General features: G+C 36.0%; 1 protein-coding gene across 2 annotated transcripts in view; it reads right to left on the reverse strand.

The window, feature by feature from the left end:
- MAP1C (methionine aminopeptidase 1B) overlaps positions 1 to 14043 on the reverse strand; it is a 47703-nt gene that overhangs the window by 30168 nt on the left and 3492 nt on the right. For both annotated transcript variants that reach the window (XR_016434864.1, XM_090019205.1), the window contains exon 3: positions 12401 to 12638. Coding sequence is in view for 1 of the 2 variants with exons in the window: in XM_090019205.1 (XP_089875331.1) it covers positions 12401 to 12638 (238 nt within the window). In the remaining variant the exon portion in view is untranslated. The remainder of the gene's footprint in view (positions 1 to 12400; positions 12639 to 14043) is intronic.

Below are 14043 nucleotides of genomic sequence, written 5' to 3' on the forward strand. Positions count from 1 at the left end.
ACAAGTTCCATTGTCGTGGTTGCCATAGCCCGGTACTCAGCTTCAGTGGATGATAGTGAAACTTTCTGCTGCTTCTTGCATCGCAAGGCAATCAAAGAGTCTCCTAAAAAAACACAAAAACCAGTAGTTGAGACTCGATCATTGGGATTACCTCCCCAATCTGCATCAGTATAAGCAAGAAGATTCAAGGAAGAAGAGGAGGATAGAAATAGCCCTTTATTGATAGTATTCCGAATGTAGCGGATGATTCGGAGAACAGCACTCATATGCACAGTTGTAGGAGCATGCTGAAATTGGCTAACAGAGTGAACCGCATGAGTGATATCTGGTCTGGTGATGGTTAAATAGGTAAGAGACCCAATGAGTTGTCTATAAGGTGTGGGATCTTCCAGAAGAACCCCATCCTCCAACCGCAATTTGGCATTAATAACCTCGGGAGTCTCTACTCTCTTATCATCAGAAATCTCAGACTTAGAACATATATCTGCAGCAAGCTTCATCTATGACAAAATATATCCTCTAGGAGAATATGCAACTTCAATTCCAAGGAAATATCTGAGAAAACCTAAGTCAGACATATCAAAATTAATTTTTAACATATTTTTAACATTAATAATACTATTTTGATCATTCCCAGTGATAATCATATCATCAACATAAAGCAACAAAATTACGATACTAGAACCTGCATGTTTAACAAAAAGAGCAATGTCAGTATAACAAGAGTGAAATCCTAACTTTATCATGATATTACTGAAACGATCATACCAAGCCTTAGGAGCTTGTTTAAGGCCATACAATGCCTTCAAAAGCCAAAGTGTTTGACCTTGCTTAATATTTATTCCGGATGGCGGATCCATATAAACTTCTTCACTTAAACTTCCATTTAAAAAAGCATTTTTTACGTCAAGTTGATAAATAGTTCATTTTTTGGTTGATGCAACAGCTATTAAGGTCCTGACACTGGTCATTCGAGCTACGGGAGCGAATGTTTCTTCGTAATCAATGCCATATTCTTGGGAGTATCCCTTAGCAACTAATCTAGCTTTATATCGTTCTAAAGAGCCATCGCTTTTTGTTTTAACTTTGAAGACCCAGCGACAACCAATAGGTTTTTTGTGTGAGGGTAGATTAACTATTTTCCAAGTATTGGCCTTTTTTAACGCATTAAGTTCAACTTGCATTGCTTCAACCCAATGAGGTATAGATTTAGCTTGATTATAGTGTGCCGGTTCAAAATAAGAATGTAGGGTTATTAAACATGCCCGATAGTTGGGAGTTAAGGAATCATAAGATACAAACCTATTTGGGGGTATTGATATTCTAGAAGAATGCCTAACTTGTGGTTCCTCAGTGGATTCAGAAATTTGAGAGTATTTTTTGAGGGCACTAATAGGATTTTCTTGATTTCTTCTTGAGTAAACATTTATATTGGTATCACTATCATGAACATTTATATTTGAATTACTATCATTTAAGGGTGTTATGTCAAGAGGGGATACCTCACGAGAATCATCAATGTTTTCAAGAAAATCTTCTTGTATGTCATCAATAAGATCATATAAGAATATATAGTCAATTTCATTTGTTTCTTCTAGTTTATCAAAACCGTTTTCTTCTTCTAGAAATGTTACATCTTTTGAAATATATAGTTTATCATTCTTAAAATCATAACATTTATACCTTTTTTTATTTTCACCATATCCTAGAAAAACACATTCAATTGCTTTTGGAGATAACTTATCCCTTTTATGTAATAGGACAAAACATTTGCAACCAAAAATACGAAGACGATTGAAACCAGTGAAAATTTAAAGAGTTTTTCATAGGGAGAAGCATTTTTTAACTTAGAAGAGGGCATTCTATTGATTAGATAGGTTGAGGTTAGAACGGCTTCGGCCCAAAACTTCTTTGGAATATTCTTAGAAATAACTAATGTTCTAGCGGTTTCTATAATGTGCCTATGTTTCCTTTCCGCTAGGCCATTTTGTTGTGGAGTCCTAGGACATTACTTTTGATGGCAAATGTCATTTTGGGTTAAATAGTTTTTGAATTCGTGAGATAAGTACTCGCCACTGGAATCGGATCTTAAAATAGATATGTTACTTTGAAATTGATTTTGAACCTTTTTATGAAAATCTTTAAAGAAAGTAAATACTTCTGATTTATGACTAAGGAAATAAATCCAAACATACCGAGTAAAGTCATCAATAAACGTAACATAATATGAATAACCCCCTTTAGACATAACCGGAGAAGGCCCCCAAACATCTGAATGCATCAATTCAAAAGGCCTTGATGAAAGAAAAGTTCTAGTTGGAAATGGAATAGACTTCATTTTTCCAAAAATGCAATCTTTACAATTAATTTATTTTTCCTTACAAAATTTGTTTCCAAAAGGAAAGAGATACATTTTGGAATAACATGGATGACCAAGTCTTTTATGCCAAATTTCCATGTTTTTTTCTTGGACATAAGAACAAAAAAAGTTTGTAGAGAGATCAAGATGGTCCATATAATAGAGGTCTCCCTTTCTATGGCCTTGCCCAATCCGCTTCCCGGACCGGAGATCCTGTACAAAGCAACCATTAGATGAGAAAGCTATTTCACATCCATGGTCGGCAATTTGAGAAACCGAAAATAGGTTTAAATTTAGTTTGGGAACAACTCTTACTTTTGGAACACAAAAATTTTGTGAATCTTTAAAAGAGCCAATACTTGAAATTTTTAAAAAGGTTTCATCGGCCGTAGAGACACAAGAGTCATTTAAATTGGTGCAAACATCAATAAGTGCATTTTCATGAGGGGTCATATGAAAAGAAGCTCCGGAGTCAAGGATCCAAGAATACGTATCGGGTGAAGATGATGAAGCAATAGCCGCACCTGATGTGGAGGAAGAAACTTTTAGCATTTGTTGAAGAGCCATAGATATTTGTCCAAGAGTTTCTTTGATGTCATTGTTCTTGCCTTCATCTTCTTTGGTGGTGGTTTCCTCAAGAGAAGCCACTTTAGGCTTGAAGGTTCCAATAAACTTTGGACAAGCGGGTCTAATGTGACCCGGCTCATTGCAATAATGACAAACAATCATTTTTCTTCCTCCATTGTAGTTTCCTTGTTTCCCAAAATGAGGAGGCTTATAGGTTCTAACATTATTACCCGGTTTTGATACGGCAAGGACTTCATCAACATGCTTACTTATGCCAAGCCTTGTCTCCTCTTGAGTGATTTCGGCAATAGCATCCTCAATAGGAGGAAAAATAGATCTATGGAGAAGTGAAGATCTCACTTGCTCAAATTCGGGACGTAGCCCAAAAAGAAATTGAAACAATCGCTCTTGTTCCATTTGTTTTTGCCTTAAATCAATATCTTCCATAGAAACCCATTTTGGCTCCAAGAGGGCCAATTCATCCCATAGTGGGTTTAAAGCACTATAATAGTCTTGAATGCTAGAATCACCTTGCTTGGTGGTTCTAATCTTTTTTTGCAAGAAGTATGCTCTTGCAAAATCCTTTTGGGTATACATACCCTTCATAAAGGACCAAGCCTCATTGGCTCTACGAAATTTAGCTATATTAGCACATACCTTAAGCTCCACATTGTTCATAAACCACGCAAGGATTTTTGCGTGATTGCTTTCCCAATCTTCCACTTCCTTTTGATGACTTTCAATGGCCTTGAGGCGAGCATCTCCTTCAAGAGCCTTTTCTTGACCTTCTTCAATCTTCATGAGCATAAGCTTAGGTTCTGGAACGGTACCCATGACAAAACCCCAAAGCTTCTTTCCTTTGAGATTATTTTCCATTGTCGATGCCCACATCATATAATTCTTTTCATTGAGCTTGAAAGATAGGTCAATCTTTGTCTCCATGATGTTGCCAAGAAGTGAGAAGATATCCACTAAATATGAAATACACGAACCACACCTTTCCTTCAAGAATCGAGTGGCTTTGATACCATGTAATGAGATATTACGGAAATACAAAGAGTGCATACAAGCACTTACAACAATGAATAAAAGAGACAATATCACAAGTCCACGAAGGGACAATACAAGCACAAGCCTTTAAGAAGGCAATAATATAAAAAGCCTTTTATTGAGAAGAGAGAAAGCTCTCAAGAATGAAAAATATACAAGGGGATCACCCCTATTTATACAAAAGGGAGAGGAGAGAAGGAGAGGCAAAATGCCTCAAAAGGAGAGCCCAAAAGGGGGCTCCCATGGAGTCGTTGGGAGCCCCCAACGGTCACATTTGTGACCGTTGGGGGCTCCAACGACTCTATGGTTGGAGCCCCTTTTGTTATTTAAAAAATACAAAAAAATAAAAGTAAAAAATAAGAAAAAGAAAATGCATTTTAACAAAAACTGAAAATAGTTGTTTTCTAAAACAACTATGTGAAATTACAAAAATACCCCTATCGGGTATTGATGTAATATACAATATATATATTAGATACATTTTAACAGGAAACAAGGTCCTCCAAAATATATTCACCAAAATAACAAGGTGGACACTCAAAGAGTTTCAACAAAACACCAAAAGAACATTCACAAGCCACAAAATGGGCTCACACACAAATACCCACTAAAGGGGCAAACACAAGAAATAAAAATAATATTTTATGGATCAAGACTATGCAAGAAGCTTACACACCGACTAAACCCATATTTTTCTACTTCAAGAGAGAAACTGTCAAACCAAGATCGAGATGCCTGCTTCAGACCATATATAGCTCTCTTTAACCTGCACACGTATTCTTTAGAGTTCCCTTCTGCATACCCAGTGGGTTGCTCCATGTATACTTCTTCCTTCAGAGTTCCATGTAGAAACGCATTTTTCACATCCAGTTGGCTGAGAGTCCACTGGTGCTCAACAGCCAATGATAGTACGATGCGGATAGTACTCATTTTCACGACTGGATTGAAGGTCTCATCATAGTCTTGTCCTTGCTCCTGTGTGAATCCTTTGGCAACCAGCCTTGCCTTGTATCGCTCGATAGTACCATCTGGCTTATACTTTATCTTATACACCCACTTTGACCCAACCACATTTCGATTGTATGGTCTAGGAACAATATCCCAAGTGCCACACTCATGAAGAGCCTGCATTTCATCGTTCATAGCTTCAATCCATCTCTTAGAAATTATTGCTTGATAAAATGTTGTGGGTTGATCTTCCTTGCCCAAAGAGGTTAAGAAAAGTTAAAAATCCATCGTGAAGTTCTCAAAACTAACCCATCTATCAATAGGATGCCGAGGTCGGGTAGACCTTCTGTGAGCAGTTGATTGAGTGGAACCAGAAGGAAAATTATGCTCCTGATTAAGGCTGGGAGGTATCTTCTTCTCACGTCGAGAGTAAACAATGTCTTTATACCTTTCGGGGGCCAATAGTGATTCAAACATTACACTTTCTTGAGTCATTTGCGCAGCAGTAGATACGTTTCCCTCGTCTCTTTGATTACATTCAGAAGAACATACATTATCAATGCTAGAAAAGAGATCTGAGTTCAACCAAGGGTGATAAACTTCAATTTCAGGAGGAGTGCTAGCATTATGACTAAAATTTGATTCATCAAACACAACATTTCTGTATATTTTGATGCGCTTGCTCACAGGATCATAGCATCTGTAGCTTTTATAATCATCAGCATACCCCATAAATCTGCACTTTAAGGCCTTATCCTAAAACTTGTGCCACATTTAACTGTCAACATGAACATAACATACACACCCGAATACACGCAAATCGTGATAATTTGGATGCACACCATGCAAAGAGAAATAGGGTGATTTGTTTTCTAAGATGTTCATAGGCAATCGATTTATGACATAGACCGTTGTGTGAAAAGCCTCCGCCAGAAGGTAACTGGAAGGTTACTATCATGCATCATGCTCATTGCACTCTCAACAATATGGCGATGCTTCCGTTCAGCAATCTCATTTTGTTGAGTTGTATGAAGACAAGACATCTGTCTACTTATTCCATTTGTCTGGAGGAAATTAATAAAGTCATTTGAAGAGAATTCACCCCCTCCATCACATTGGAAACAAATAATATTCTTATATTCTCAGAGAATTGGTTTTGAACAAAAGAATGAAAATTCTGAAATAACTTGAAGGTTTCAGATTTACTTTTCATAAAGAAGATCCATGTATATCGAGAATAGTTGTCAACAAATATGAGATAATATCTAGTGCCAGACATGAAAGGAACTGGAGCCGGACCCCAAACATCAGAACATATAATTTCAAATGGTCTTGAAGTTCTTTTATTAATGGAATGAAAAGGAAGAACATGACTCTTACACTGAAGACAACTAGAACATTTTTTATTATCGACACTTAAGTCTAGACTTGACTTGGGAATAAGACTACTTGAAACAAGCTTATCAATAAAGCGACTACTACAATGACTCAGACGACCATGCCAAAGATTCGACTCAATACATTCAGAAAGATTAAAGACACTCTCAGGAGAAACTGAAGATGATGATGTGAGCTTCAAGATGGAATCAACAGGTTGAACACGAGAGGAAGGATTCTCTTGGAACACGTACATATTTCCTTGACGTTTTCCTTCAGCGAACGTTTCCCTCGTTTGAAGGTCCTTAACACAAACAGAAAAAGGAGTAAACTCAACTGAAGCATTAATGTCATCTACAAGTTCAGAGACAGAGACAATATTTTTCTTGATATTAGGAGCATGAATGACATTTGAAAGAGCAAGAGAAGAGTTGGACATGGAAATTACAGAATTTTCAATGTGCAAAATATGGTGGTGAGACCCATCTCCAATGACTATACTATTTCTACCAACATAAGGAACAAGATTTAGGAGCTTACCAGCATCACCAGTGACATGAGTGGTTGCACCCGAATCAACATACCAAGTACCTTGATTATTCTGTTTGATATTCAATTCAGCCAAGGCAGATAATAGCAACTCTTTGACTTCTCCACTATTCTTCAATGTATTTGTTCCCTTTCTTGTCTCCAATTGTTTTCCTCTATTTTGCGGGTTAAACCAGCAATTTGCTTTTATGTGACCCTTTTTGTTGCAGAGAAAGCAGGTAGGTATTGTCCTTTGCCTTTGCCCATTGGGAGGAATATTGGGGGTAGGTAGTATTCCACGACTTTCTTGTCCATTTCTTTCTTGACCCCCTTTGTCTCGAAAATCATACCTACCAGGTCTTCGCCCATAGGCAACTCCTGTAGCAAGAACATTGTGTGCTCCAACATGAGCATGAATATCTTCAAAAAATCCTTTCAATGTCATCTCATACTGCAAAAGCTTGGCATGAAGATCTTCAAATGTAGGTAAATCTGGCAAAAACAATAAGGAAGTAACCATCATATGATAGTCTGATCCCAGCCCACTCAAAGTTTGTTGCACCATATCTTTGTCACTAAGAGTGCATCCCACAATAGCCAATTGATCTGTAATAGTCTTCATTTTGTTCAAATACTCCATAATAGTCATGGAATCCTTCCTCAGCATTTGAAACTCTTTCTTTAAAAATAATACTTTTGCTTGAGAAACTTGAGAATATGTCTGAACCAGTCGATGATATAATTGCATTGCTGAGCAGTCATCTGGAATTGCCACAAGCACTTCCTATGACAATATAGAAGTGATATAGGCAACCAATGCCTGATCTCGCTTCATCCAGGATACATACTCAGGATTTCTAACATAGGTAATAGAAAGATCTCCCTCACCATTATTTTCTTCTTGTGGTATGAATTCTGAAGGAACAGGAATAGAACCCTCTAGATGTCCAGAAAGGTCCTAACTTCTTATGAATGGTATGATTTGTCGCTTCCAAGTTAGGAAATTGGAATTGCTTAGTTTCTCAGACACGAGTTGGCTGAGAAAGTTTGAGGAAAGACCAGACTGAGAATGAGGGAATGAGTCCATATTCTTTTGAAGCCAAAAAAAAGAAAGAATAAGAAATAAGGAAATGGCCTTATGACAAAGACCCAACCACAATTGAATTCTAGTATAATTCAGAACAGAAATTTTAATATCAGAGAAGTCTAAAGTCTGCGGCCACCTTTTTTTTTTTAAACTGATGAACCCGAGGCAGAAAAACGAAACTGCGCAGTAAAGGATCTGTTCTGAATAAAATTCAATCAGTAATAGGTACGTTATTTTGAAAATAACGTGTTTTCCTTTTAGAATAATGAGAAAAGCGGCAAAACAATACAAACAAAGATGAAAATGAGTTCGAAGATGAAATTATTTTAATCAAGACAGATCTAGGCGTGCAGATCACAATTTGATCTAACGTCAATATGTGAATGAGTTTGGCGTGATCCTTTTCAACTCTTGTAATCACACATAGATCAAAAATTGATCTTGTGTGATTATTTTAGTTATGGATGGGTAAGATCATGTGCAACAATGTGAAAGAAGTAGCAGGTATGATAGAAGATGACAGAAGAACAGCAGGCAATGAAAGGAGGAGGAAATATGACAATGTGACCAAATTTAAGTTTTGGATTTTGGAAAAAAGAGAAACACGTTGGCTTAAATAAAAAAGGGGGAAATCAAAAAGAGGTACTTGAAGGAGACAATAAGCAGATTAATGAGGTATTTCAAAAGAACAAAAAGAAAGGGGACAGTACGAAGAAGAGATTTCAGATGGACTGCAGATTTGAATGCAAAGAGAAATCGATAGGGGCAAGGAGAAAACAGGTACCTTAGAAGGAGACAAATCAGTCATAGGAGGAACCGATCTTCAATATTGAACCTGTCGCTTCGATACCATGATAGAAATCATGGGTTCCTTTCTTCATCCACAAGCAACAGCACAGCAAGGGGAGAGAGAACGTGGCTGCAACAAAAATCCCCAATTCGGGTATTCAGTTTTTCTTCTCTGATTAAATACACACATATACAATAGCTAGGGTATGAAAATACCTATTATATGATATGATAAAATTACAACATGCCATTAATGAAACATTAATGAGCATGTGTTTAAATAAAAGGAATTGGGTCTCGATCTTGAGATCCAGACCCTATACTGAATGACAGTATCTTTTCACTCTAGACATACAGAGAACTCGACTCTCAAGAGGTTTTTTAAACCCAAAATGAAATAAATACAACTTTCGGTCTTTTTTAAGTGCACCAACACTCTATCGTATGATACACCCAATACGAATACGATACACACTCATATCACGATACGAGTGTGTATCGTATCACAAAACACAAAAGTAACGATATGTATCGTACCGTATCATACGATACGTATAACCATGTTTATAACTACTACGCCTGGAATATTGAATACAATTCTGATTTTGAGATTGTTCTTCACCTATCTCATTGTCAAGAGATTCTTCTTCACTCATCATACCAATTATGATATCCTGATCTTCATCAAGATCAGCATCACAATTACCAAACTCAGTTATGTCCTTAGGATTCAAATTCAAAAAAAAATTTATTTTTCTAAGAAAGACATATTTCTTGAATCATATAATTTTAGGTTTTTAAAATCAAAATATTTATAGCCTTTTTGGTTATTTGCATACCCCAAAAAGGCATAAGGAATAGCACAAGGAGAAAGTTTATCATTTTTATCAGCGAATACAAAATATTTGCATCCAAAAACCTTTAGTTTGGGATAATCAGGAGTAAGTTTAAAAAGTTTTTCAACTGGTGATATATTTTTCAAGATAAAAGATGGCATTCTATTAATAAGATAAACTACGGTCAAAGTGGCTTCGGCCCAAAATTCTTTAGGTATTTGATTTGAGATAAGCAAAGTTTTTGTGGTTTCTATGATGTGCCTATGTTTTCTTTTGGACAAATCATTTTTTTAGAATGTATGGATAAGATTTTTGATGTGTAATACCATTTGATTTCAGGTAATCTTTAAATCTTTTGATAAAAATTCTCCCTCTGAATCAATGTGAAAGATAGAGACATCCTTTTGAAATTTATTTTTGACCAAATTGTGAAATATTTGAAAATATGAAAAAAAATCATATTTATGTTTAAGGAAATAAATCCACTTGTGTTTAGTAAAATCATAAAGATTACATAATATGTAAACCCACCCTTAAATATAACAGGTGTTGGGCCCCAAACATCTGAATGCACTAACTCAAGTGTTCATGTAGAGACAAAAGTTCTTTTTTTGAATGGCAATCTTTTTATCTTGCCAAAAATACAATCTTCACAAGTAAAATTTTCAAGATTACAAAATTTTTTCATATTTGAAAAGTGTTGGATTTTGGATACATTGGGAAGGCCAACCCAGTTCACGACAATAATAACAAATAATTGTTTTCTTCTCAAACTCATTACCTTGTTTCCATAGCTATCATTGTTTAGTCTCCCATAATGCGGTTGTTTGTAAGCATAGACATGGTTTCCTGGCCTAGACATGGCTAGGACCAAATCATCATCTTCTTTAGATGTCTTTTTTTTTAGTCTATTATACTCCATACATAGTTCTTCAAGTATCTTTAATAGAGGAAACTTTTCCTCTATAAAGAAGATCCAAGTTGGTAGACTCAAACTCGAGTCTTAGACCATTGATGAATTGATAGAAATGCTCTACATCAATTTGTCTTTAACGAGTTCTATCTCTTTGGGACAATGCCATTGTGGCTCAAGAAGAGTCAAGTCATTCCAAAGGTCGGACAACTCACTAAAGTATTCTCTAATACTTTTTCCTCCTTAAGTCCCAGTGCATACTTTGTCTTGAAAGATGCAAATGTGAGCAATATCTTTAAGAGAATAAATTCTCTTGAGATATTCTCATGCTTTATTTGTATGTTCAAACTTGGCTAGACTCTAACACTTCTTGATATCAACATTATTACTGAGTCAAGACATAATCTTGGCATATCCCATTCTTTATTCTTTCCATTTTTTCTCATGTGTGGCTATAGCCTTGGTTTTTTCAACCTCTGTAAGAGGTACCTCTTTTTTTCCTTTTATCATAGTAAGAATTAGCTTGGGTTTCAAATTTGACCCATCCACTAATCTCCACGACCCTTTTCCCCATATGAAGTGTTTTATGATTGAAGCCCATGTTACAAAGTTTGTGTCATTGAGTTTGATAGGTTTTAGGGTGACATTATCATTGTCATTCATGTTTACAAGGGCTAAAAGAAATAATAGAAGATAGAGAGAAGGAAGAAAGAGAGAAGATAATCAAAAGTATCACGAGCACTCTACCACCAAGAGAGCACCTCAAATGAAGAACACGAACACAAGAGCACTCCACCAGCAAGAGAGCACCTCTAATGAAAAGCATGAACACACGAGCACTTGAATAAATTTTGCAAAAGAGACTTTATCTCTTCAAAATCTTGATTGGCACGCTTCCCAATGCACTAAAAAACAGCTTGATCTCCAAGCTCTGATACCATGTAAGGAAACAAGGTCTTCCAAAATGTGTTCAGCAAAACAACAAGGTGGACACTCAAAGAGTTTCAACAAAACACCAAAAGAACATTCACAAGCCACAAAATGGGCTCACACACAAACACCCACTAAAGGGGCAAACACAAGGAATAAAAATAATATTTTATTGATCAAGACCATGCAAGAAGCTTATATTTGAGATGGAGTTTCACCTCTATTTATACACATATAGAGGTCTCCTAAGAGAGAAGTCGGGAGAGGTCCCAATGGCTCCAATAGAGTCATTGGGCTTTCTCTCCAATGCCTCTCTAGCTAAAGGTGGCTGAAAAAGTAAAAAGAAAAAAGTAAAAAAGGGACTAACCTAGTTACTATTTACTAGTTAGGTACTAACCTAACATATATATATATATATACATGTATATGTACACATACGTTGTATAATCATTTACATTTTTAACAACCGCCACTAGTAGTTGAGATTGATCATACCAAGATTATAAAAGTAAGTTCCCACCATATGCTTTTGAGAGAGGAAAAAACTTAGGTCTCAGATGTACGCACTGCCCTAAAAAATATTGATTTCACTTCACATGCAGAAAGTAAGAAATGCTAAAATTATGCAATCAGATTGAAACAACTGGTATAATAACACTTATATTTATCAATTACTTTAATGTTACTGCTCATCTTATGTTGCTAATATACATTAGGAGTCTAGGAGGTAGTCACAATTCTTGTGGTGTCAATATGATAAGCTGACAATCTTTTTCTATGATTCAGTAACTACTGTTTGGAACTAAAAATCAACATGATCTTATAAAATTTGCAATTATTCTACTACAAGCAAAACAGAATGGCAGAGAATATAACCAACAAGAAAAAACCAAACAATGAACTAAAAGCTGGGTAAAGTATAACGAAACAAGACTTCTTTTGTTGGATAGTCAAGCAAGACTAAAGTTGATCAATGAAAAGGACAATCAGTTGTTTTTGCTTAACATTGTGCTCACCCTGACCATCTTCCCTGCATTTTCCAAGACAAGAGCAGCAAGCTTGCAAGCATCTCTCATACGGGAGATGCCCTCACTGTCATGTATTTGTGGTTCACTTGAAAGTTCTGGCAATAAACTTGAATTCACATAAGGAGGCTTCTGAATGGGCTCTGGCACAGGAAGACGACCTGATACCTTCCCACGTCTTAAAGCGGGTCTTTTTCTCACTTTTCCTGTGGTATTTGACTCACGGGATCTGATGACCACAGAGAATATATTGTTTATAAATTAAAGTGGCTGCACAATACATAGTTGATGCTATGCTGACAAACCAAGAGAACAATTAAAAATGAAGTAAAACAATGACGAATGCATAACTATCTTTAAAAATCAATGAGTTTGAAGTTCACGAGTGCAATCTCCTTGACATAGGAATATGAAACGGGAAGTAAATGAACTAACTTGTATCCTTTGAAATTTTCCAACTGAGTACTATGGCTTAATTCTTTTGCTGATCAGTCCCTAAAGATCATGAAGGAAATTCACAAGCACACATAAGAATCTAGAGTAGCAATTTCTTGAGCCAGAGTAGAGGATTAAAAGTTAAAGCTAGCTGCTGCCACCTATACTGTAATGAAAGTTTCTCCCAAAATCACTGTCCTCTTTTCTCAATGCCAAAAACATCCCCAAATTTTGTAGAACTAGCAGGATGAAATGATGGAGACATGATTTTGGGGTTCTATCTGAAATTACATATTGCAACTACAAAATTACATCAGATATGAGACCAAATCCTAAAACAAGAAACACTAAAGTGCACATGAAGGTGACAATGACATGCACCAATAGTGAACCTTTGGTTTTTTGTACTTTCCAGAGCCAGATCGGTTACTCTTCCTGATTTCCATCCACTTTTTGCTTAGACATGGGTTAAATCAGACATAAATTTGGTGAACATTACCAAAACAATATGAATATTTACATAAATTACGTAATAACACAAAGAGAACATGTTGCCACGTTCAGAAGCACCAAGCACCTTGCTAACTTGAATTATACCCTTTCTCACTCAAAAAAAAAAAATTAGTGGACTCATCTAGGCAAACAAAGTGGATACAAGTGAAAATGACTTTAGAAACATCTGTTCTAGTATCTCAATGATATTAGACAACATGAATCATCACAAAAATGGACAAGAGATCTCAAATTATGCATAGAAGAAAAGCATAGCTCATTAACAATAGAAAATGGTATGTAAAAGACATGAGACCTATGTCTCCCGGATACTCCATTTTGGCACCCATATCATGTCCCCTTATACAGTAGTCATATTGAATGAAAACTTCACAAAAAATAGCCGTATGCCAGTATCCGCAGCCATATCCATGTGACATAGCACGAGACACCCCTGTGGGGCTGAATCACTAATAGAAAGGGGGTTCACTATACACTGTAGGCTGCATTAACAAATACTGCAAATATATTGCATTTACAACAATGTTTCTGTAATAAATTCTTAGAAAACGAAAATCATGATGAGCACTTACCATATGACTTTTCTATTTCTTCCAATACATCTAAAGATATGAGTTTTCCAACAATAACCAATATATCCACAATATATATATATATAGAGAGAGAGAGAGAGATGGGTGCATCGT

Source organism: Nuphar pumila, chromosome 10 (genome assembly GCF_984573655.1).
Source record: "Nuphar pumila chromosome 10, dmNupPumi1.hap1.1, whole genome shotgun sequence".
Taxonomy (NCBI): Eukaryota; Viridiplantae; Streptophyta; class Magnoliopsida; order Nymphaeales; family Nymphaeaceae; genus Nuphar; species Nuphar pumila.